The 23787-nt window shown below is 33.6% G+C and overlaps 1 protein-coding gene across 1 annotated transcript in view; it reads left to right on the forward strand.

Moving 5' to 3' along the window:
- Positions 1 to 10197: 10197 nt before the first annotated feature.
- Positions 10198 to 23787, forward strand: part of LOC132753457 (RRP12-like protein) — a 52330-nt gene continuing 38740 nt past the window's right edge. The window contains exons 1-9 of the mRNA XM_060743938.1: positions 10198 to 10490; positions 13237 to 13439; positions 13845 to 13928; positions 14875 to 14951; positions 18099 to 18204; positions 18765 to 18881; positions 19019 to 19157; positions 22826 to 22953; positions 23379 to 23477. Of these exons, the coding sequence (XP_060599921.1) occupies positions 10343 to 10490; positions 13237 to 13439; positions 13845 to 13928; positions 14875 to 14951; positions 18099 to 18204; positions 18765 to 18881; positions 19019 to 19157; positions 22826 to 22953; positions 23379 to 23477 (1101 nt within the window). The 5' untranslated portion in view covers positions 10198 to 10342. The remainder of the gene's footprint in view (positions 10491 to 13236; positions 13440 to 13844; positions 13929 to 14874; positions 14952 to 18098; positions 18205 to 18764; positions 18882 to 19018; positions 19158 to 22825; positions 22954 to 23378; positions 23478 to 23787) is intronic.

Below are 23787 nucleotides of genomic sequence, written 5' to 3' on the forward strand. Positions count from 1 at the left end.
CCCCCCGCCGAAAAGGCGGCGGGGGATATAAAAATAGTCTCCGTCCGTCCGACCTTCCGTCCGTCCGACATTTTTGTCCGGAGCATATCTCTAAAAGTATTTGAGTTATCAACTTGAAACTTCATAGGTGGATAGACCTCATTGAGGAGGAGTGCAGTGCACAAGAATGATAACTCTACCCTGCATAATTTTTGAGTTATTGCCCTTTGTTATTTTTCAGAATTAATTTTTGTCCAGAGCATAACTCCAAAAGTCTATGAGATATCAACATGAAACTTCATAGGTGCATAGATCTCACTCAGGAAATGTGCAGTGCACAAGAATGATAACTCTACCTTTCATAATTTTTGAGTTATTGCCCTTTGTTATTGTTCAAAATTAATTTTTCACCTGAGTGGAGCAAAATTCAAAAAGTGTTTGAGATATCAACATGAAATGTCATAGGTGGATAGATCTTATTGAAGAGGAATGTGGTGCGCAAGAATGATAACTCTTCCCTATACAATTTTTGAGTTATTGCCCTTTGTTCTTTTTCATGCTATTTTGTCCAGAGCTTATCTCAAAAAGTGTTTGAGGTATCAACTTGAAACTTCATAGGTGGATGGATCTCATTGAGGAGGAGTGCAGTGCACAAGAATGATAACTCTACCCTGCATAATTTTTGAGTTATTGCCCTTTGTTATTTTTCAAAATTAATTTTTGTCCAGAGCATAACTCAAAAAGCCTTTGAGATATCAAAATGAAACTTCATAGGTGCATAGATCTCACTCGGGAGGTGTGCAGTGCACAAGAATGATAACTCTACCTTTCATAATTTTAGAGTTATTGCCCTTTGTTATTTTTCATACCTAATTTTTCACCCGAGTGGAGCATAACTCAAAAGTGTTTGAGATGTCAACATAAAATGTCATAGGTGGATAGATTTTATTGAGGAGGAATGCTGTGCACAAGAATGATAACTCTTCCCTGTACAATTTTTGAGTTATTGCCCTTTGTTCTTTTTCATACTATTTTGTCCGGAGCTTACCTCAAAAAGTATTTGAGGTATCAACTTGAAACTTCATAGGTGGATGGATCTCATTGAGAAAGAGTGCAGTGCACAAGAATGATAACTCTACCCTGCATAATTGTTTAGTTATTGCCCTTTTTTTATTTTTCAAAATTAATTTTTGTCCAGAGCATAACTCAAAAGGCCTTTGAGATATCATTATGAAACTTCATAGGTGCATAGATCTAACTCAGGAGGTGTGCAGTGCACAAGAATGATAACTCAACCTTTTATAATTTTTGAGTTATTGCCCTTTGTTTTTTTTTCATACTTAATTTTTCAATTCATTTTTTTTTTCTCAAAAAGTATTTGAGGTATCAACTTGAAACTTCATAGGTGGATAGATTTTACTGAGGAGGGATGCAGCACACAAGAATGATAACCTACCCTGCATTATTTTTCAGTTATTGCCCTTTGTTATTTTCAGCCATCAGTATTCACATAGGTTTCAAAACTGTAATCACTATAGCCATCAGTTTTCAAAAGACCTCTTAAAATGGAATTATTCTGCTCTACTACATATACATTCTTCCAATGAGCAAACACATTCAGCGGGGGATGGCCATGTTGACATGGCTCTTGTTATTATATTTTTTTTACAGTTCATATCAACAAAACCAACCAATATTATAACACAAAAGAAGGGGATTAAACTTTTCAAACCTGTTGTTGAAATGTAGTCATTATAATTTTAACAAATTTTGTAACATAGTGCTAACATTATTCATAGGTATAACAACAAACACACTAGAGATTTATAAAAAATTCACTTAAAATGACTTCATATGAGATCCTTATGAATTTTTGTACAACATTATAATGAAAGTGGCCTTTTAAAGTCAGTGTAATATATTTTATTATCTATTGTTCTTTGATGAGAAAAATATCGGTGAGATATAATTTGTATCACATTGTTTGAAACAGATTGAGAAATAGAATATTAGTCCTTGTTCCTATTATATAAGCATACTATAGCAGATAAAGATTTTCATGTTGTCATGGATAACAGTTAACCACACATCTTGGCAACATTTGGTGCAAACCTTGGTAAAATCTTACTAGTTTAATGAACAAAATATGCTTAAACTTGTTGTCAGAAAAAGTGAAACTTTGTTTATTTTTTGGTGAATATGGACTGTAATAACTTACTTCAAGTACTTCACAATTTTGAAGATTCTCTCTTCTTTATAGTGAAATCTTGGATTATAGTATGAAGAGGAATAGCAACTTCTGAAAAGAGTATATCTTACTTATCTGTCATATGTTGGCCAATTAATAGCAGCATTAAAAAGACATTGTTTCATCAATGTGTGTCATTTTATAGAAAATTTATATGAAAATAATTGAGTCCTTTTTATGCTTACAATAAAAATAATTCAAAATGGATCTCATTCAAATAAATCACATGATACACTAAAATGAACTTTGATGATATATTTCCATATTTGACTAAATATTTGAAGTATTTTTTGTTAAACATAAAACTCTTTTAATTATTGATATTGACAGAGGCTTTTTATTATTACGTCTGTTACCTGGCTTATATAGTTTAGAACATGTATGTTTTGTTTTGGGCTGGTGGCCTATGAAGCAATAAAGATATTGTATTGTATAAAGTTGCTATATTTAACTGACAAATACGAGCATTATATTTAGCATTATAAATTCTTGTATATCAATATTGTAAAATTTGATAGAAAACAGTAAACGCTGTTCTTTCACCTAATGACATAGAACATTATCAAGATAGCATAACCAGTGTACGCACTATGCACATTTGTTATATGGGTTATCTCCCATTTACCGGTACGAATTTATAATATTGACAGGGAATAGTGATAAGTGCAGACCATGGTCAAACGACACTGGATCAGTTGTTATCAGCAATAAAAATTTAGAATAAATTAAATCTTTTCTTAATACAAGCCACATGCCAAGTTATTGTTTTGGAATTTCTGCTAGCTAGAATTATGTCAAAGTTATCTAATTTCTCAAATTTGTCTTTAAAATGGTCGGCTTTAATTATTTATTTTTGAGTTAAGTTTACATATGACTTAATATGCTTCGATATGCCTTGAAAAAAAAAATAATAAAAAAAAGAAAAATATTAAGAGGATATTTTTTCGTTTGCGTGAAATATGGAATATATTTTCACGAAACATGATAAAATGCCACATATTTTCACGAGCCGGTACGGCGAGTGAAAATATGTGGCATTTTATCATGTTGAGTGAAAATATATACCATATTTCACAAAAAACGAAAAAATAACCTTTTTATTTAAATTTCATTATCAACGAATCCCCTTGCTTGCTACCAACTGCAATTGTACAGCGCACAGTAATTTATGCGTGAGCACGCGCTGTTTGGCGCTACATTGTGACGTCATGTAAACAACTCTCTAAACGTCTGTACAGCGTTAATTACTGAATTAAAGATATTGGTGTTCGGAATAATTTTCTTAGTTAGGCCATTTTCTATCAGGCTAGATAGTTTTCAAAACAATATTCAAGAAAAAGTTGTTTTGTATTTATCATATTTTTCAATCAAAACGGCGAAAGAAGTCCCTTAAAATAAATATGAGTTTTGACTCCGCCCACTTTCATATTTATATTTCATATTTATTTTTAAAAAATATGAAATATATTTGACTGATATAGCACCATATTTCATGGGTAAAATTAAATAAACACTGAGAAACCCTACAAACTGTTCTACAAATCCTGTTATTTATTTAATCTCATGTCAAAAATGCAAATTTATGCAATATGTTGGCCAGACATCTCAACCGGTTTCACGTAGAATGAATAGTCATAAATTTGATATTACAAATTTCAAAGATCCAGCGTTTTCAACTCTTGTTGCGACGCATTTTAATTCAATTGATCATTCATTTAATGACTTTTCATTTTTACCGTTTGAGATTGTCAGCGACACAATACAAGGGGCAGGACGTGAAGTGGTTGCACACTTGGTTCAAGCGAGCGAATTGGTTGCAAACTTGACAAAATGGCAAACACGACGTGATTTTTTGAAACGGGTGAACGAATTTTTGCCAGGCAAGTGGGTTTCTTAGTTATTTTGAAGTTCATTAGTATGTCTATTCCATAATGCAATATATATACCACACTCGGTTTAAGGTTTCAGCATCCTAGATTCTGTTTTGACGAAGTTATTGAAGATATAAACTGATCATGTAGATATTTTGAAATTTGACTTGTGACTGTTCTGGTCGGTTTTTCTCCTAATTTATTCGAATTTGTAAGTTTTGAACTGCATTTAACAATAACAAAATATGTTTCTGTCAATGCTGTACAAATGGTTCAGTTCGCAAGGATGAAGATAACGTTCAATACACAAAAATATCTTGTTCAAGCACATTTTGGTTGCAGACTTATAATTCAAGCATTTTTGGTTGCAAACTTATTCTTATTCTATTGAAATCCATAGTAAAACTTTGCAAAAGGATTGTAGTAGTTTATATTTATTAACCTATTTTCAATGGCAATTATTGACATTTATGTTCTTTTACTTGTTTTTGTTATAAATGTTATTTATACTTTCTTCTTTTACAACAAGTATGCACTTTATGTTTCAAATTACATGGTTCTCAGTTCAATACTATAATCATCAGTAAAAGCCTGCAAACAAAATAATAGCACATAGAAGAAAAATATTTATTGATACTTCAATTCTAAAATATGTCATCATATGTAAAATGCAAATGAAAACTACATACAAAAAAACGTATGTGAGAGTACTGCTGTATGTAAGTGAATTATTTTCATTATAAACATAAGGACATGTGCTCACATACGATGTTACTCGGCAAAATTTCCAAAGTTTATCAAAACCACAATAAATGTTATTTTGTTTGTTTCGTATGTAAAGATCAGCAGTTGCTTTAGACATAAAGTATGTAAATGTACTTATAAACCAAAAGTTAAAATGACATAACTGATATACGATTGGTAATTTACATTGACTGATATGTGACAAAACTACTTAACCTTTTCCCTTATATAAGCGTGTTTCGACGGCTCCCCACCCCCCCATTTTTGAGGCCTCAAACCGTGAAAAAATGTCATATTTAGGCCCAAAACACTGTTTTTCGTTTGAGATATGTTGTTAAAAAAGTGACCACTTTTTCGGCGCCGTCCCCCATCCAAATATTACATCAGGGGGTTGCCAGAAGGGGGATGTGCCCCCTTCTGTTTGGGGGGGTTGAAGGGGGGCGGAGTTCCCCTCATCGCCAAGAAAATTTTGGACATGTGACAGGCTAAAAATGGCCTCAGGTCGATCTTAGGGTAACTAGTAACCGGCGCTGAAAAGCCTTTTACTCTATCTCAATTCATTGAGAAGTTGCAGCACTTTGAAATCAGTTTTGATGGAAAAAAACAATGCAAAATAGTGATTTTTGGCAATTTTGAGACGCCCCCCCGTTGCCATGGTAACAGGAAATTTACCATTGAGCATGCTGTTACAGAGGCTATGGTGTAGTCAACATTTGTGCCAAGTTTCATTAGTATTGGAGCATTTTTCATAGTTTCATAGCAGTTTGAACTTGTTACAGGAGGCTTTTCAATGAAAACGGCCATTTTTCGCAATATGCTCATGGGGTATAGGTTAAAGTCATTGTTCGAGTTAGGGAATTTGGAAGATGTTTCGATTGGTCAATAATAAAGAACAATTTAAAGACACATGTGAATAATGCCCTTGTGTCAATGTTAATATAGTTTGTATCTACTATACAATCAAATTTATTTCAAATCTTTAAAAAAAAAGAACAATAATGAAAGCTGTTTGTTGCTATTTTTCTCTTCTTTTCCTTTATAGTTAGTCATGCCAAGATATAAAAAAAAGTCCTAAGACTTTGTAAAAAGAAAAGAAGTATATCGAGGAGAAAAAAATGATGAAGATAAACACAACTGAACTTCAATTTAGCATATTGTGTTTATATCTATTTGAAAGACCCTGTGTTAGGATATATCTGCACGCATGTACAATTTGTATATATATTTCTTATTAGATGAACAGGTATAATTGCCTTAATATTGCTAATTATTAAAAAAAAAGATAAGTTATTCCTCGCTAAAAATATGCATGCCACATTATTGACACAAAAGTTTGCAACCAAAAATGCTTGAAGTATAAGTCTGCAACCAAAATGTGCTTGAACAATATATTTTTGTGTATTGAATGTTATCTTCGGACTTGCGAACTAAACCATTTGTACAGCATTGACAGAAACATATTTTGTTATTGTTAAATGCAGTTCAAAACTTACAGATTCGGATAAATTAGGAGAAAAACCGACCAGAACAGTCACATGTCAAATTTCAAAATATCTACATGATCAGTTTATATCTTCAATAACTTCGTCAAAACAGAATCACGTCCTGCCCCTTGAATATAAGAATCTTACACCGGCTGCCGGTACAGACCGGAATATCTAGCTTGAGGGTAACTGTTTACAGCGGTAACGAGGCTCTGCCGAGTTTCCGCTAAACAGTTACCCGAGAGCTAGATATTCCCGTCTGCACCGACAGCCAGTGTTTGATTCTTTTTCTTGCATATTGCATGTCAATTATTTTCGGAACAGAAATTATGAAAACTGATATTTTCATTACGCACTTTTTTCTTATAGTAGCGTATGAACATACAACTTCATTCATAAGGAAAAATGACGTCATCCTAAGAACGCGATTCATTCATAAAAGGCGCGCGTCAATGACGTCATTTAACGCACGCGACTTGTCTTACATGGGGGGTGTAAGACAGAGTTTTCTAGCACCGGTGAAAACGGTAGATAATCCTGTCTGATATGCAAGAATGGAGCGTCTATGTAGAGAAACCTACTGGATTCATAAACTTTTTCACCATCTGGATTAAATGCAAAAATTATATACGACATTTAATTATTTCCGTAGATTCTTTTGCGTAGACATTCTATTATAAAATGATTATATACTTTTTCCAATATAATACTTCATCTGTTTTATGCATGTATACACGTTACGTTACGTAACATTCACGTTGTTTCCTATTATTGTTTTTTTTATATATTTTATATAAGAAATACTTGTATTTCATAATCCGTGAATATATATATCTCGAAATCTTTATTAACTTTATTAATTTTTAATGGATTTTAATATAACGTAACATGTTTACAAAATATTTTGTATAAATACGTATATTTTTTTACTTTCTTGTACATTAAGCATAACTATTTAACGAAAGAAAACTAAAATGATAATATGAAAAAGGCAAAGCCTCAAAGCGAGCTCGATGTACTTTTAACGTGAAATAGTATGAAATAATCGCTCATTTTTATTTCAAATGCAGTGACGAGTGCGTGTGACGTCACACGTACTGTGTTAAATATGGCTCCGCCCCTGTCGTTAAATGAATAACGAGTTTTGAAAACGTTGATAAAACTTTGTTTGTTTATTTTATTTCACTCTATAATTTTTCAAGCGAAATAAAGATTATTAAAAGTGAAATAAATGTAAAACTTAAAACGTTTGCGACATTAAAATAGCGTACTTGATTTGATTGTTTTGCACGTGCTGTTTGGCGCTACATTGTGACGTCACGTAAACAATACTTTAAACGTCTGTACAGCGTTAACGACTGAATAAAAGATATTGGTGTTCGGATTCATTTTCTTAGTTAGACCATTTTCTTTCATTCTAGATATTTTTCACAACAAAATTCGACTATTTATCAGATATTTCAAACAAAATGGCGCTTTCAATTTTCATTTTACATTTTCCGTATTAAAACTGTCATTCGATATTTTATACACAGCTTCCGTTATTCTGGTTCCCTGTCCAATTATGGTTCCCATAGACGTGAACGGGTGACCAGTCTACACATCCGTTTTCAGTCAGAATTCCTCAGTTTTTGTCGTTATCTTTAAATTTCGAAAAGTTGCGATGTGTCCAATTCGGTACTTCGGACGAAAGTTTTCAAAACCATCACTTAGCAGGTACTCGCGTTACCGTAAAGCTCGCTTTGCGAGCAGGCCCTTCGGGCCAGCTCGTCGAGCTCGCTAATATGAAAAAGGCAAAGCCTCAAAGCGAGCTCGATGTACTTTTTACGTGAAATAGTATGAAATAATCGCTCATTTTTATTTCAAATGCAGTAACGAGTGCGTGTGACGTCACACGTACTGTGTTAAATATGGCTCCGCCCCTGTCGTGAAATGAATAACGAGTTTTGAAAACGTTGATAAAACTTTGTTTATTTTATTTCACTCTATAATTTTTCAAGCGAAATAAAGATTATTTAAAGTGAAATAAATGTAAAACTTAAAACGTTTGCGACATTAAAATAGCGTACTTGATTTGTTTGTTTTGCACGTGCTGTTTGGCGCTACATTGTGACGTCACGTAAACAATACTTTAAACGTCTGTACAGCGTTAACGACTGAATAAAAGATATTGGTGTTCGGATTCATTTTCTTAGTTAGACCATTTTCTTTCATTCTAGATAGTTTTCACCACAAAATTCGACAAAAAATTGCTTTTATTTATCAGATTTCAAACAAAAAGGCGCCTTTGATTTTCATTTTTTATACACAGCTTCCGTTATTCTGGTTCCCTGTCCAATTATGGTTCCCATAGGCGTACGCGGGTGACCAGTCTACACATCCGTTTTCAGTCAGAATTCCTCAGTTTTTATCGTTATCTTTAAATTCGAAAGGTTGCGATGTGTCCAATTCGGTACTTTGGACGAAAGTTTTCAAAACCATCACTTAGCAGGTACTCGCGTTACCGTAAAGCTCGCTTTGCGAGCAGGCCCTTCGGGCCAGCTCGTCGAGCTCGCTATAAAGTATTCTATTTTAAAATTAAAAGTGAAAAAAATATATCCGGCTATATTCGACCCACAGGCAATCGGTGCGTGGCTTGGATTGTACATGTATACATGTACATGACCACGCCCACTTATTTTTTATAAAATTTTTTTTTTTCACTAATATGAAAAAGGCAAAGCCTCAAAGCGAGCTCGATGTACTTTGAACGTGAAATAGTATGAAATAATCTCAAATGCAGTGAAGAGTGCGTGTGACGTCACACGTACTGTGTTAAATATGGCTCCGCCCCTGTCGTTATATGAATATCGAGTTTTGAAAACGTTGATAAAACTTTGTTTGTTTATTTTATTTCACTCTATAATTTTTCAAGCGAAATAAAGATTAATAAAAGTGAAATAAATGTTAAACTTAAAACGTTTGCGACATTAAAATAGCGTACTTGATTTGATTGTTTTGCACGTGCTGTTTGGCGCTACATTGTGACGTCACGTAAACAATACTTTAAACGTCTGTACAGCGTTAACGACTAAATAAAAGATATTGGTGTTCGGATTCATTTTCTTAGTTAGACCATTTTCTTTCATTCTAGATAGTTTTCACAACAAAATTCGACAAAAAATTGTTTTTATTTATCAGATTTTTCAAACAAAATGGCGCCTTCAATTTTATACACAGCTTCCGTTATTCTGGTTCCCTGTCCAATTATGGTTCCCATAGACGTGCGCGGGTGCACGTGACCAGTCTACACATCCGTTTTCAGTCAGAATTCCTCGGTTTTTATCGTTATCTTTAAATTCGAAAAGTTGCGATGTGTCCAATTCGGTACTTCGGACGAAAGTTTTCAAAACCATCACTTAGCAGGTACTCGCGTTACCGTAAAGCTCGTTTTGCGAGCAGGCCCTTCGGGCCAGCTCGTCGAGCTCGCTAATAAAATATTTTTTTCATTCAAAATGTTTTTAAAATATCTTATTTTCAATAAATCAACAAAAGGAAATTTGTTTTTAAAAATTTCATCCATATATACTATAAATATAGTACTATATTTATAGTATATATGGATGAAAATTTTAAAAACAAATTTCCTTTGTAACTTGTTGATTTATTGAAAATAAGATATTTTAAAAACATTTTGAATGAAAAAATATTTTATTAGTGAAAAAAAAAATATGTATAAAAAATAAGTTGGCGTGGTCATGTACATGTATACATGATGATGTACTATCCAAGCCACGCACCGATTGCCTGTGATTCGACCGAGCAGTGGTTACTGTACAAAGCAGGGGAAGTAACCGCTGCGAGTTTGTGATAGTACATGCAAGATTAACTTCCCTTTAATACTCTCTTCGATGTAAATAAAAATTAACTTCCGGTAAAATTGCACATGTGTATGTTTTGAAGTTGTTTTTATACTTTTATTTTGTAATATTGAGGTATTTAATGTAACAATTTAAAAAAGAAAACTATACAACATAATGGGAAGTAAAACTAAAACCAGCAAACTTCCCAGACTGCATAAAGGAAAAGCGAAAAGATGGAAAAAGGGCCACAGTTCAACGTCAAATCCAGAAAAGAAGACTTACAGAGAAGCTGCAAGGAATAGATTTTTCAGTAAAAATGATGGTATGAAATACAGTGTTTCTCAAATTGTGCAAGTTAAGTCTAATGTCACAGGATGGTAAAAATTGCAGCTTGACCGGAACCCTCGGAATATAGTCCTAATTATAAGACCTATACGTTAGAACGGTTACCTATTTCATATTTATCATTCATTAATCATGTTAATCTGATATTTTACACGTTTCATTTTCCATGTTCCGTTAGGTCTTAACAGATCACTGCAAAAACGGGTAGCAAACAATTTGACATTAGACATCGATTTAGATCTAACTGTCTAATGCATTTAAACAATTAAGACAGCGTGTATCTACATTAGGAAGTGGCTAGCTGTACGGGCCCGTACGACTAGCCAAATGTTCTAGCCGTACGTGAGTCATGTACGACTAGCAAGAACACACTGTGTTGTTGGGCTCTGATAATTGCGTCAATTACCGACGGTATAGAAGTTTGTCCATCATTAAGGAAAGTTTGCATGTTCTGTGAAACGCATTTTAAAATTCTATTTTCAGTCCCTGGGTAGGCTTTAATTAAGGCTAATTAATTGATTGTGCTTTATTGTTCGATATTTATCTACTGTATTTGAAAATTATACAATTATATTTGTTTTTCACCGTTTTTTTTTTTTCAATGTTCTTTTTATTTATTCCACACTGATCCTATTTATTCGATTCATGTGTTTAATTAACAAAAATTCATCTTTCACACAAATAAAACAACAAATCATAATCATGAGGCACAAAATAACATATGCATGTTCGACTTCCATATAATTGTGAAAAGTGCCGTACGGCTAGACAATACAGTGAGTCCTGGCTAGTCGTACGAGACTCACGTACGGCTAGAACTTCCTTTACATTAATTTTGACCTATTTATGAACAAAACTAAAAAATAACTACCTTTAAACAAAATAATTAAACTGTCACATCCGAAAAATCATGATTTCATGATTAAATCCTCTCATTTAATTAAAATCCTTATACAGCCGATAAACAAATGGCCGCGATACAGTGCAGGGATTTTTTTGGCTTATTTTATAGCTGTTATTGGGTCATATTCCCAATTGAAAATAGTATATTATTTTCCCAATCCACAGGAAAAATTCCCAATTGAAAGTTACAAAATAAAAATATTCATTAAAATTTTTAAAATCTTTGCAAATAAGGGCTTCTTCACTGTAATAGTGCTTAAATGTTTGAAGATGCCATCATAGACAGTTATTGTTTGCATCCATTTAATCACTGCAAAATTTTCAGTCATGCATTTTGTCCCAATTTTTAACAAAACATTGCTGAAATTCCCAATTCCATGGGTATGGGTCGTGTTCCCTAAATCCTGGAATAAAAACCTGCAGTGCATGAGATCTGATTGGCTAATTCAAATGCAAGCGTTTAAATGAGTCAGAAGTTTCTAACAAAATATTTTTTTAACGAAATAATTGCCCATGCACCGTCAGTGTGTTTGAATATATTTTTCCATCAAAAAATTTGGAATCAATCTGTAAAGCCCTTTACTTAACCAGTATGGTCGATAGGAAAAAATAGATTGATATTTATTTTTTATTTTTAATTGATAAGTACATTGTTTGAGAGCTTTTGTTAATGATTGAGCATGAAATTGAAAGAAAAGATAATAAGCTTTTGAATAAAGCTTGAAAGGCACGACAATAGACATTTTTTAATTTTGTTAAGATGCTATGCTTTTATGAGCAATAACTATTAGACATTAGGCTTGACCGACATAAAACTATAACAAGCCTGTAACGTCTAATATATTGGACTACTAGCAATACTGTTCTGGGGTTCTACCGCCCGGCTCCTTACCATCTTCTCACCCAAATAGTGAACAGTTCTGAACCGTGACCTACTCTCCGGCCAGAATATGAAATTAGGCAAAGCCTATGAATGTGGAAGTTGTTCTGTTTTTGCTTTACATTTCTGTTTTATAGGTGGCATTCGGAATTCAGCACTGCTTCCCTTTTCATTTGGAACGCCTCAACAATTATTGGTTTATACAGAATTTATTTTAGTTCGATTGTGTAGGAAGCTAAAAGATAATAGACACACTTTCAAACCAACCAGTACTGAGCAATGAGTGTAAAGTTTCTTGCTCAAGGAAACAACGACTTGCCCCTGACGGGGTTTGAATCCATGCGGTTAGCGATCATTAGATTACTAGTCCAATGCGTTTACCACTCGGCCATGCCATCACTTCCATACACACATTTCACAACAATTATTATTAAGCCGAAAAGTTGTGATTGTTCTGTTATCGGAATGCTCCGCCTGTTATCATTAAGTTACATTAAAATGGCGGCACCCAACTAGACATGACACTGAAAATTTCACTGATAGGTATAGAAAATTTTTTTAATTGTTATTTATTTGATTTCAATCCTTTTGAATATACATGTGTAGTCTATAGCCAGGCAAGCCTGAGCCTGATTCTCTGACCCGTCCTTGACTTCCCCCGTATTAAAAGTCATCCTCAAATTTCTCAGTTGACAGATCAATGTGATTTAAACTCTTCTAAAGCTATATGCAGTCACATTCCCCTGTTGGGTACCAAATGTCAAAGGGTTGGAAAAACATCCAGCCTGACAGGGAAACCCAGGACTTTTAGAATTACAGTCCAGAGCTCTTAAAACTGAGTTGTTCTGCAGCTTACACATCATTTCCCCTAAATAGTGAACAGTTCTGTACTGTGACATACTCACCCACTATGTCTAAAGACTATAATCTTTACTTTTAGGGCCAAGTACATTGACTGTTGATGCCCTAGCAAAACATGACAAAAGTCAAGGTGAAAATGATGCTGAATCCATGGCAACAGAATCAGATCAGCAGACTATGGGAACCTTTAAAACATGGGCAACTAATTGGACAGACTGTACAAATGCAACATTCAGCAAAGTTCATCGGTACTGGGCCTCTAATTCGGCTCTACACAAGGAGGTATTTTTTCTTTGTTGCATTCTATATGTTGGATGTTATACAATTAAAATGTTTAATAGGAGAAAGTCCTAGTTATAATTGTGTAAGGTATTTTTGATGGAAGTTTATGTCATTAAATTTAGAGATTTTTGTTCTTCATTCACAGTTTGTAATGTACTTTAAGCACAGTTTCTGATATGACATATATGATGTTTGTTTTGGAACTGTTGGGGACAGTAGGAGAAGAGAAATTCCCACGAACAATAACAATTTAGGATAGACTATTATCAGAACTATTTTTCTGATTTTAGTAACAGGTTGTGTTTTCATCTTTTTATATTTATGAAATTCAATGGTGTGGTTATTTTGATGATAACTGAGAAAAGAGATATAACAAAAAAACATTTATTTTTTTACTATGGATAGATCCTTGCAGTCCTTGCTGCCGTGACAGAAGTGATAAAGTCAGAAGGTGGAAAAGAAACCGAGACAGAATATTTTGCTGCATTGGTACACTAACTTTACATTACCCTAATGCCGCTTGATGTTTGAACTTGACTTACTCTGACATAAACATTGAATAGTTATTTAAAAAAAGCTACAGATATTAAAACTTACTTATGATTTGAGCCGCGTCACAACATAACCAACATAATGCGTTTGCGACCAGCATGGATCCAGACCAGCCTGCACATCTGCGCAGTCTGATCAGGATCCATGCTGTTCGCTATCAGTTTCTCTACTTGTAATAGGGTTTGTAAGCGAACAGCATGGATCCTGATCAGACTGCACGGATGCGCAGGCTGGTCTGGATCCATGCTGGTCGCAAACGCATTATGTTGTTTTTTTTGTGACGCGGCTCATATAGAATCTGGTCAGACTATGAAATAGTGCAGACAGGCTTAGGTCTATACTGGTGACATAGGACTGTTATAATGGATGCCGTCTTGTTTAGAAGTTGATAAGTAATAGAAAGAGCACCGAAACACGAGGCTATCTGATCAAAAATGAACCAATCAACGGGCATTATCTGCAGTGCGGGTAACTGATACCTGCACTCCAGTTACCGCTCTGTGCATGTATATGTATACGATTTTACTCTGACACTTTTTCAACAGAAAGGTCCCCAAACTATGATAAAATTGATTAAAAGAATGCTGTTGAGCTAAAGATGTTAAATCAGAATTTTAAGAGCATTTTTGTCCAAGTTTGTATTGTAATTGATAAACATTTACCAAGTTTTTGTGTAAAACATTTTGATTTTGATTAGTAGATTATTATTTGTCTCATAAGCCAACAAGAGAATAGACAATTTACTGATATTGTAAATGGCTTAGTAAAGTATGATATGTGCAGATGAGGTACACAATTTATGGATTTTAAATGTTTTAATGTTAGTACTAAACATAATTTGACATACATCTTAACGTGAAATAATGATATGAAATTGTTTTAGATGACATCACTAGAAGGTGCGGAAGGTGTAGAGTCTATTACAGCCATTGTTTATCTGTTGTCACTAGTTTTAAAAAGGTATGTATAGTAGTAATATGTTTGAATAATAATTATTGCTAATTTGAGCAATTTTTCATGACAGGGAGGGAGCCTTATGTTTGCTATATTTTGTGATCATAATTATTGTGTTGATTAAAATTTAACTCCCATATAATTATGTTTTGGTAAAAGCATATACAGTCAAACTTGTATTAAGCGACTGCGCAAGGGAAACACCCAAAACAGTCGCTTAATGAAATGGTCTCTTAAGACAAAGCATGATAAAAAGTCAAAATTTATACATGACATCTTTATTTTGCAGTGGGAATGTTTTTCAACTTCATTTATATAAATGCTTAATAATTAGAACGCTCCAATAATCTAAATGGATGCTTATGTAAAAAAATAACTTTCTGATATTTATTGACAAATCAGTTTTGATCCATTACGTACATGTTTGACATTTTTCCAGAATTTTTTAAATCTCTGTTGTATTTCCAACACGAAAACCCTGATAAGTGAAGCTTTTTTCTGTTGTGCATTTTTCATTTGAAATATTAAAAAAACAAACTACATCTGATTGTAACGATTAATTTAATTGCTGATCAAGTTCAAGGTCAATTCAATGCAGTCTAAATATCAACAGCTAAGCGTATACACCATCTGAGTAGGGGCGGAGCGTTGCATTGTTTTATCGATATTATTGGATAATACATGTCACTCGTACACTTAGGCCATCCTTAAAAAAATGTTTGTTTGCAGTAACGCGACCGACTCACAAAATTTGCCCCTACTCAAATTTTTTTTCATGGTCTGGATAAAAAATATTTTTTTTGAATCAGAAAATTATGCCTTGTGCTTTGTTTTTGTTCTTTTAAAGGTTAATAGAAGAAATAAAATGTAGCTCTTATTAAATTAGAATTCAGTTGTCAATTTATTAATTGTTACCAGATTATCAAAGCATATATTGTCCAGCATTTTTAAATTCCATGTTTATTTGGGAGTACAGTTCAATAAAAAAAAAAATTTAAAAAAAAAATCGACCTACCTACCCACCTTGAAAATTCTGGGTCGGGTTACTGCAAACAAACATTTTTTTAAGGACGGCCTTACCTTTATTTGCATACACTAAAACGGTTTGGCAAATAGAGTTTTTCACACATTTATATATTGTGTTTTGATTGTTGACACTTGTGACATTATGAGAAGTCTAAGAACACATTTACTTGACAGATAAAAGTGGTCGTTTAATGAAAAGATTGATCTCAATTAGCTGACTAATTAGCGGTTGTTAGTCGCGTTGAGCAAAAGTCGCTTAATACACTAAAGATATAGAGAGAAAATGGACGGGGGGAATTGAAAGTGGCCGCATAAGACAAAAGTCGCTTAATACACGTGGTCGCATGGGCAAGTTAGACTGTAGTTGCCAATTTGATCTGGCACACTTGCTGTTTCTTATAGTACCTTTATTATCCCCCGCCGATAGATCGGGGTATATTGTTTTGGCGTTGTCCGTCCGTCTGTCCTTCCGTCCATCCTTCCGTACGAACCAAGAGGTACTTGTGTGACTTGGAGAACAATGGGTAACAGTAAATTCTCTTTGATCCTATTCATTCCGTTTTTACTTGTGTGTCTTTATTTAAGCCTTGTGTGAGTTAAAACAGCCAAAAAGATCAAAGGAAAAGTCACATTTTGTGAGTACGTCCTTCCATCCATCCGAATTTCGCATCCGCGCTAGTTCTCTGCCACTTCTGGCTGGAATTCAATGAAACTTTATGGGAATCATCAATAACAAGAGGAGATGCGCATATCGTCGGCTTGTTCCAGTCAGACCTTTTAACTCAGAGTTATGGCCCTTGATTAGTTTTGCATTATGCATATAGATCAAAAATCATTTCCGCGTTACTTCTCTGCAACTACTGGCTGGAATTCAATGAAACTTTATGGGAACCTTCAATACCAAGAGGAGATGTGCATATCGTCGCCTTGTTCCGGTCAGACACTTTAACTCAGAGTTATGGTCCTTGATTACTTATGCAGTATGCATATAGAGCAATAATTGTTTCTGTGCTACTTCTCAGCAACTACTGGCTGAAATTCAACGAAACTTTATGGGAACGTTCAATACCAACAGGAGATGCGCATACTGTTGGCTTGTTCCGGTCAGACCCTTTAACTTAGAGTTATGGCCCTAGATTAGTTTTGCAGTATGCATAAAGAGCAATAATCATTTCCATGCTTCTTCTCTGCAACTGCTTGCTGGAATTCAATGAAACTTTATGGGAACCTTCAATACCTAGAGGAAATGCGCATATAGTCGCGTTGTTCCGGTCAGACACTTTAACTCAGAGTTATGGCCCTTGATTCGTTATGCAGTATGCATATAGAGAAATAATCATTTCCATGCTTCTTCTCTGCAACTACTTGCTGGAATTCATCGAAACTTTATTGGAACCTTCAAAACCAAGAGGAGATGCGCATATAGTCGTCTTGTTCTGGTCAGACACTTTAACTCAGAGTTATGGCCCTTGATTAGTTATGCAGTATGCAAATAGGGCCAACTTTATGGAACCTTCAAAAACAAGAGGAGATGCGCATATCATCGCCTTGTTCCGGTCAGACACTAACTCAGAGTTATGGCCCTTGATTAGTTATGCAGTATGCATATAGAGCTACTTCTCTGCAACTACTTGCTGGAATTCAATTAAACTTTATGGGAACCATTAATACCAAGATGAGATGTGCATACTTTGTTGCCTTGTTCAGACCAGACCCTTCATTACAGAGTTATGGCCCTTGATTAGTTATGTAGTATACATATAGAGCAATATGGCTATTTCTTTGCAACTGCTGTATTGATTTCAACAAAACTTTAAGGGAACCATAGATACAAAAAGGCAATTTACATCTCATTGCCATGTCCAGATATTACTATTTAACACTAAGGCTCTGTTATTGCCCTGAATATTTATTATGATTGTCCTAAGAATATTACTGTTTACCCCATGATAAATATATAAATAAAGCCTTATGTCTTCAGTTGTTGTGTTAATAATAACCAGTACTCGGCTGGGGATATAAATTCAACGAATTTGCTTGTTTATTCACAGGTATGTGTGACACTTCAAATATTCATGAATTAAACTAAATGTACATAAAATTGAATCAGAATGTAATATTTTTCAGAGTACCAGTTCCAGTATTGAGGAATAAATTTTCTGAGGTTTCAAAATGTTTGCTTGATTTGATGGGTCAGTATGCTGATGAAGATGCTACTTCTCTTCTTAAATCTGTAAGTTGTTCTTATTATACTTCAGAGAAAATATTTTGAATTATTTTTGTCCTGTTGAAGTTTAATTGTTGACCGAAACTGATAGACTAAATAGACTAAATGAATTAATGTTAAATGTGTCCTGGTGTTGACATGTATTACTCTTATACCTCTATGATACTGCCAGTTTAATTGCATCAATCTTATATCAAACAAGTATGTATTACTTGCAAGTTAAAGTTGAAGCCCTAGCTTATAATTTTTCCATGCCATTCATCTTTTACCACTTTTTTAGATGATGATTTTCTGAGACTAGACGTTAGAAATACTTATTTAAAAAATTGTTCAGTCCGGAAGCATTTACTTTTGTAAATGCATTGTCCTAGTTATCATTTATTTACATTGCAGAGATAGAAATCTACAATGACATTGCCAATTTGTGATGAATTATATTTTGATAAAGTCCAAAATGCTGCATAATCTTTTTTTATGTTTTGATTATTTAAAGGGGCATAGTGATAATTTCATGTTAGTTCTGCATTACTTAATATGAAAAATTTATAATTATGGTCTATTTACAGTTGATTACATCGTTGGCATTTGTGTTACGATCACAAGAACGTGCTGTATGGAACAACTCCTCCACACAACAAATCTACAAGGGACTTCTTACATTCATAACTCACAAGAAACCAAAGGTGATCTTATAATGCCCATCAAAATTTTCATTTTCTATGCTATTTGAAACTTGACATGTAATATTTTGATTGATATATTCACACAACACACATATACTTCGTTTATTATTATAAAACAAAGAAGTGTTATGTTACAGATAAGGAGAACAGCACAGCAAGGTGTATGTATTGTATTAAAGGGAAGTTTATTTATGCTACAAGACAATTCCCCGTCACATCACCCTGCTGCAGCCATGACAGCCAAACATTGTATACAAGTCATTGAGGCCACAGGAGGTATGTGGTGTGAATGCTTTAAAGTACATTATTGTTTGCCACAATTCAGATAACTTACAGCAGGACTGTGGCTCTTTTCAAATGTGTGCATGTGTCTGAAATAATACATTGAGAGAAACCAGAATTTTCCTCCTTCAGCATTGCAGAAAAGTTGCCAAATGACCTTTACAGAATCGGTATTACTTTAAATCGAACTTGGGAAAAATAATTTTTCTAGCTCTAATTAATGACAAGAACAGACTGCAGCATGGATCTGGGGTCAGTATCTCGAAGCTATCGTTAGCATAACGACTGTCGTAAGCCTCTCGTTAAGGTTTTTACTGGTATCTCGAAACTCTCGTAATTAACGAATAATCGTTAAAATGCCCAATTATTAACGGTTGCGTTGAAGGTGTCGTATAGCTCTCGTTACTATCACTTTGGCACAAAAGGAAGTATACTTCGAATTTAAAATACACAAAAAAATGAGAATTATATCACCTTATTGATAAAAATGATGAACCTACATAAATATGATATTTTATTTCTTTTTCTCACATATCAAACATATGTAAGAGCTCTTTTTGTTTACATGAAGATGTAAATTTAAATGCAGATGAAAAAAATTCATATAATAACTGAAGCATCGAAAGGAATAAACTCTGAAATGTGTAATTTTGCACAAGACAATATAAATAAATATTTGCATGTACATAATGTTAAAAATGTAACAAAATTCGGTACTTTTTACAGAATTATATTTCGAAAAGTTACCTGTGATGTAATGATTTAATGACATGAAGAAAAATGCTTTACGTTACGCTGCAAAAATCAGTACAACAGAGAGGCATGAAATATATGGAAATTTTGTTTGTTGAACGTAACAGATTGAAATATTTTGCTCTTGCCAACACCAGCTGTTATATTTTTACTTGCTATATTTAAATTTGTAATACATAATCCTTTCTTAATCCTTTGTTAAAGACAAAATGAAAATTTATCCATAAATTAACAGAAGATTACATAAAAATCTGGAAACAAAGTGATCCCTCGGAAGCATTAGTCACAACAAAATTACAAGAGAACTGCTGACTCGGTTTGATTGAGTCTGTACATGAGACATAATGAATACGTGCAACATCCCTCACGCCCCCTCGCACCGGCTTGAGCGGTACCCAATTCTCAACACTTAATAGTGCTGGCATCAATGATCCCGAAGGACCAGAAAAATATAACAACACTGAAGTGAACTTAGTGAATATCCACTGAAAATAATATTTTTTAATATTAGACAGGTGACGTGACCTTATATAAACGGTTGTTTGTAAATATAACCCGAGCCGTCAGGCGAGGTTGATATTGCAAACTACCGTTTATATACGGCCATATACTTGTCAGGAATATTTATAACGAATTTATAAAGCTTCGAAATCGGAAGTTCTTTTTAAAGAGTAAAATTAAGATTTCCAGCTCGTGAAAATATATGGAAATTTATATTGTTTCGTGAACATATTCTATATTTCACTCAAACGAAAAACATCTTAATATTTCTTTAAAACTTAAACCATCCTCTCTGTCGTCGTTGTATCATCATCAATATCATAGAAATAAACATTGTCACTGGTATATCATGATCGTTTTTTAACTTACATAAGAAAAAAGAATTCTAGATTAATTATGGTGAGATTAAGCGTTTACATTGTATACTAAGCCGAGTTATGGACTAACTTTAATCTTAATTTATTGTCCTGATATGTGTTTAAATAAACAGACTACTAGTTTTCAAAATAGACATTATGACGACTGAATGTTCGCTATTTACATTCATTTAGATATTTGCAATTCCAATATTTCATCCATGAAAGCAACATTTTTCAAGTTTGAATCTTGAGCGTATACTTACACCCTGAAACATGTTAATTGCTGTAGCCTGAAAAAAATGAGGGAGGGTATTGAGAAGAAGCTCGGCCAGAATATTTGTTTTGACTTAGTAAAGTGTTTAAAATGTCTGATTTCCACTTGCAGCCTTTACTGCACAATCGTCAGTCTACAGTCGTTTTCCCTCAGTTACTAGTCTTGCTGTTTCTATTTAAAGTTTTTACCTTTCAATAGTAATCACGTCAGTTTCATAGGAATTTTCAACATTTGCAATTTTTCTTGGTTTACGTTTTGTTACGACCATTCCTTCCTGCTTGAACACACTGTTCGCGGTATTCAAATGTTTACATAATTCAATCGTTAATAACTAACGAGTAAGGAACGAACGATTACTTAACTATCGCTTTCGAGATACCCGCGCTAGTCTCTCGTTCACCAACCTTCCGTCAATCGTCAGCACGTTCATTAACGCAAATATAACGATAGCTTCGAGATACTAACCCCAGAGCTATAAATCAAGGACAAAACATTTATTTCAATTAATCTGTAACAACTTTGAAGTGATTCCACTTTCCTGTCATTGCTAAAAAGGGTTAAAACCTTTATTATCTAGAAAATGAATTAATATAACATTTATTTATTCTGTTAAGTATATTGCATGAACTTTTGATCAATTTCATCTTCACAATTTTGAGTTTCAGGAATATTCTTAACTCTGACAATATACTCTTATCAATCTAATACAGTGAAATTTGAGAAAACCGGAGGCTGTGAAAATCGGAACTTTCTAAATACCGGACAAATTATTCAGTCCCAAATTTTCTCTTCTTTAAACTATTGCATAAACATTGACAATACCGGAATCTGTAAAAACCGAATATCGGACAGTTAATAGGGGACTACAAAGTCAATTATATAGACAATTACCCTATCAATACCGGACGACGAAGGTGTGAATAACTTTGTGTACTTGTCAATTGGTTGTGTCTAAAACTCTACCTGAGCTGTAATGGAACACTGATTGTCTTATTTGTTAATTATGTCTCTTTTCTCAGTTTGATTTATTGTAAGGCATAGATTTTACTGTTTTATATAAATGCCAAAATGCACGATGAATTGGTAATGAATAAAGAAAAGAGTATTTTTATATTGCGTGGCTTTTTGTATATTCATTTCCCAAAATGACAACGCAGTGGAACAACATTTATTGGTGCTAAGTTCTATTCCATGGCCTAAAAGCATTCGACGAGAACTGTCTATAAGTGACAAAGTTAAATAAATTTAAAGACAGTGAAACTTTGTCGAGACCTAATTTAAAAACCTTTATCTGAAAAATATGGTATCGGCAATATTAACAATGGGAGCATTATTATAAACAAATAAAGTAAACTATGTTCGTTAAATCATTATCCATTACCCAAATGCATATACGGATGTAATCAGACTTTATGGTTATGAGGTAACTGCTGTTGGTTTAAATCCAAAATTTTATTGTATTTATATGCAATAATAGGACAAAAATAATTAAAAAATATTTTATTGTATTTTTATCATTTAGCAATATACATACACATGATCATGAATCAAATATACAGCATCCTTTGTAAGTCATTGCTCGGTACATAGGATCCTGAACAGCTGACGGGGACATTGAGAATACTTGACCGCTGAGAAAACCGGGAAAAAACCCTCGGTCCGAAAGCCGTCCGGTTTTCTCAACTTTCACTGTATTAAAAGAATTGATGTGTAAAAGATTATGAATAAATTGTATAAAGAATCTAAGGATCATGAAGTATATTATATGATTTTAGGTATGGGAGAGGCTATAGATACGTTACATACATTATCCTTGTTGAAACAAGTTCTTCCTGTGTTTCCTCAGAACAGTGTGAAAACTGTATGTGAAACTATACTCAAAGTTATGACCCTTAGCAATGTGGTATGTACACAACCTTTTCTTTTTATTTGATTGTAAAGACATGCATGTATAAAATAGATAATCACACAAAAAAAATCTTTTCATGATTGATTCACAAGTCTAGTGTGAAATAAAATGTTTATACATGCGATGCTATTATTCTCGATATAGATTGACATATACAATGTTCTTGAGAATACTTACCTTATTAATGGAGATTTGTACCCTATTACATCTTAGAAGTATAACAAACTTATGATACTGCATAACTGCTTAATTGATTTGAAATGAAAATTCACAAAATGCAAAAGTCATATATTAATTAAAGAAATTAAATGTCACAATAGTTCAATGAAAATTGAAGTTACAGACATGCAGTATAAGAAGAGAAATGATTTAATATTATGTACAAATGTTATATATGGTTATATATCTGATATACACAGATGGTAACTGCCAGCAGTATGCAGGTGTTGCACAGTTTGTTCCAGGCAAAACCTAAACCTGAAACCCTACCAGCTGAGCTCAATGCACAAATTATAACAGTAAGTAGATTATCTGTTGTATAGTTAGAAAAAGGGTAATTATGTTGAAAGTTATTCTGTGAGAGTTAGAGAAATGTAGGAGTTTAACATGCACCAAGCTGCCCAAAGGCTCACATGCTCTAACTACATGTATTTGATGTATAGATTTTGTTATACCTTGTTGCTGAGGGGTTGCTTTTTGAGGCAACCAAATTCGAGGCTGCATGATAGTAAAAGGCGACTAAATGGGTTTGAATTACTGGAGTCTATGCATCTCTTAGTTCCAGCAGGTGAGGTGGCTTTGACACCTGATGTTGATTTTAGTTTTTTA

Source organism: Ruditapes philippinarum, unplaced genomic scaffold, assembly GCF_026571515.1.
Source record: "Ruditapes philippinarum isolate M1 unplaced genomic scaffold, ASM2657151v2 ctg4252_1_1_1_1, whole genome shotgun sequence".
Taxonomy (NCBI): Eukaryota; Metazoa; Mollusca; class Bivalvia; order Venerida; family Veneridae; genus Ruditapes; species Ruditapes philippinarum.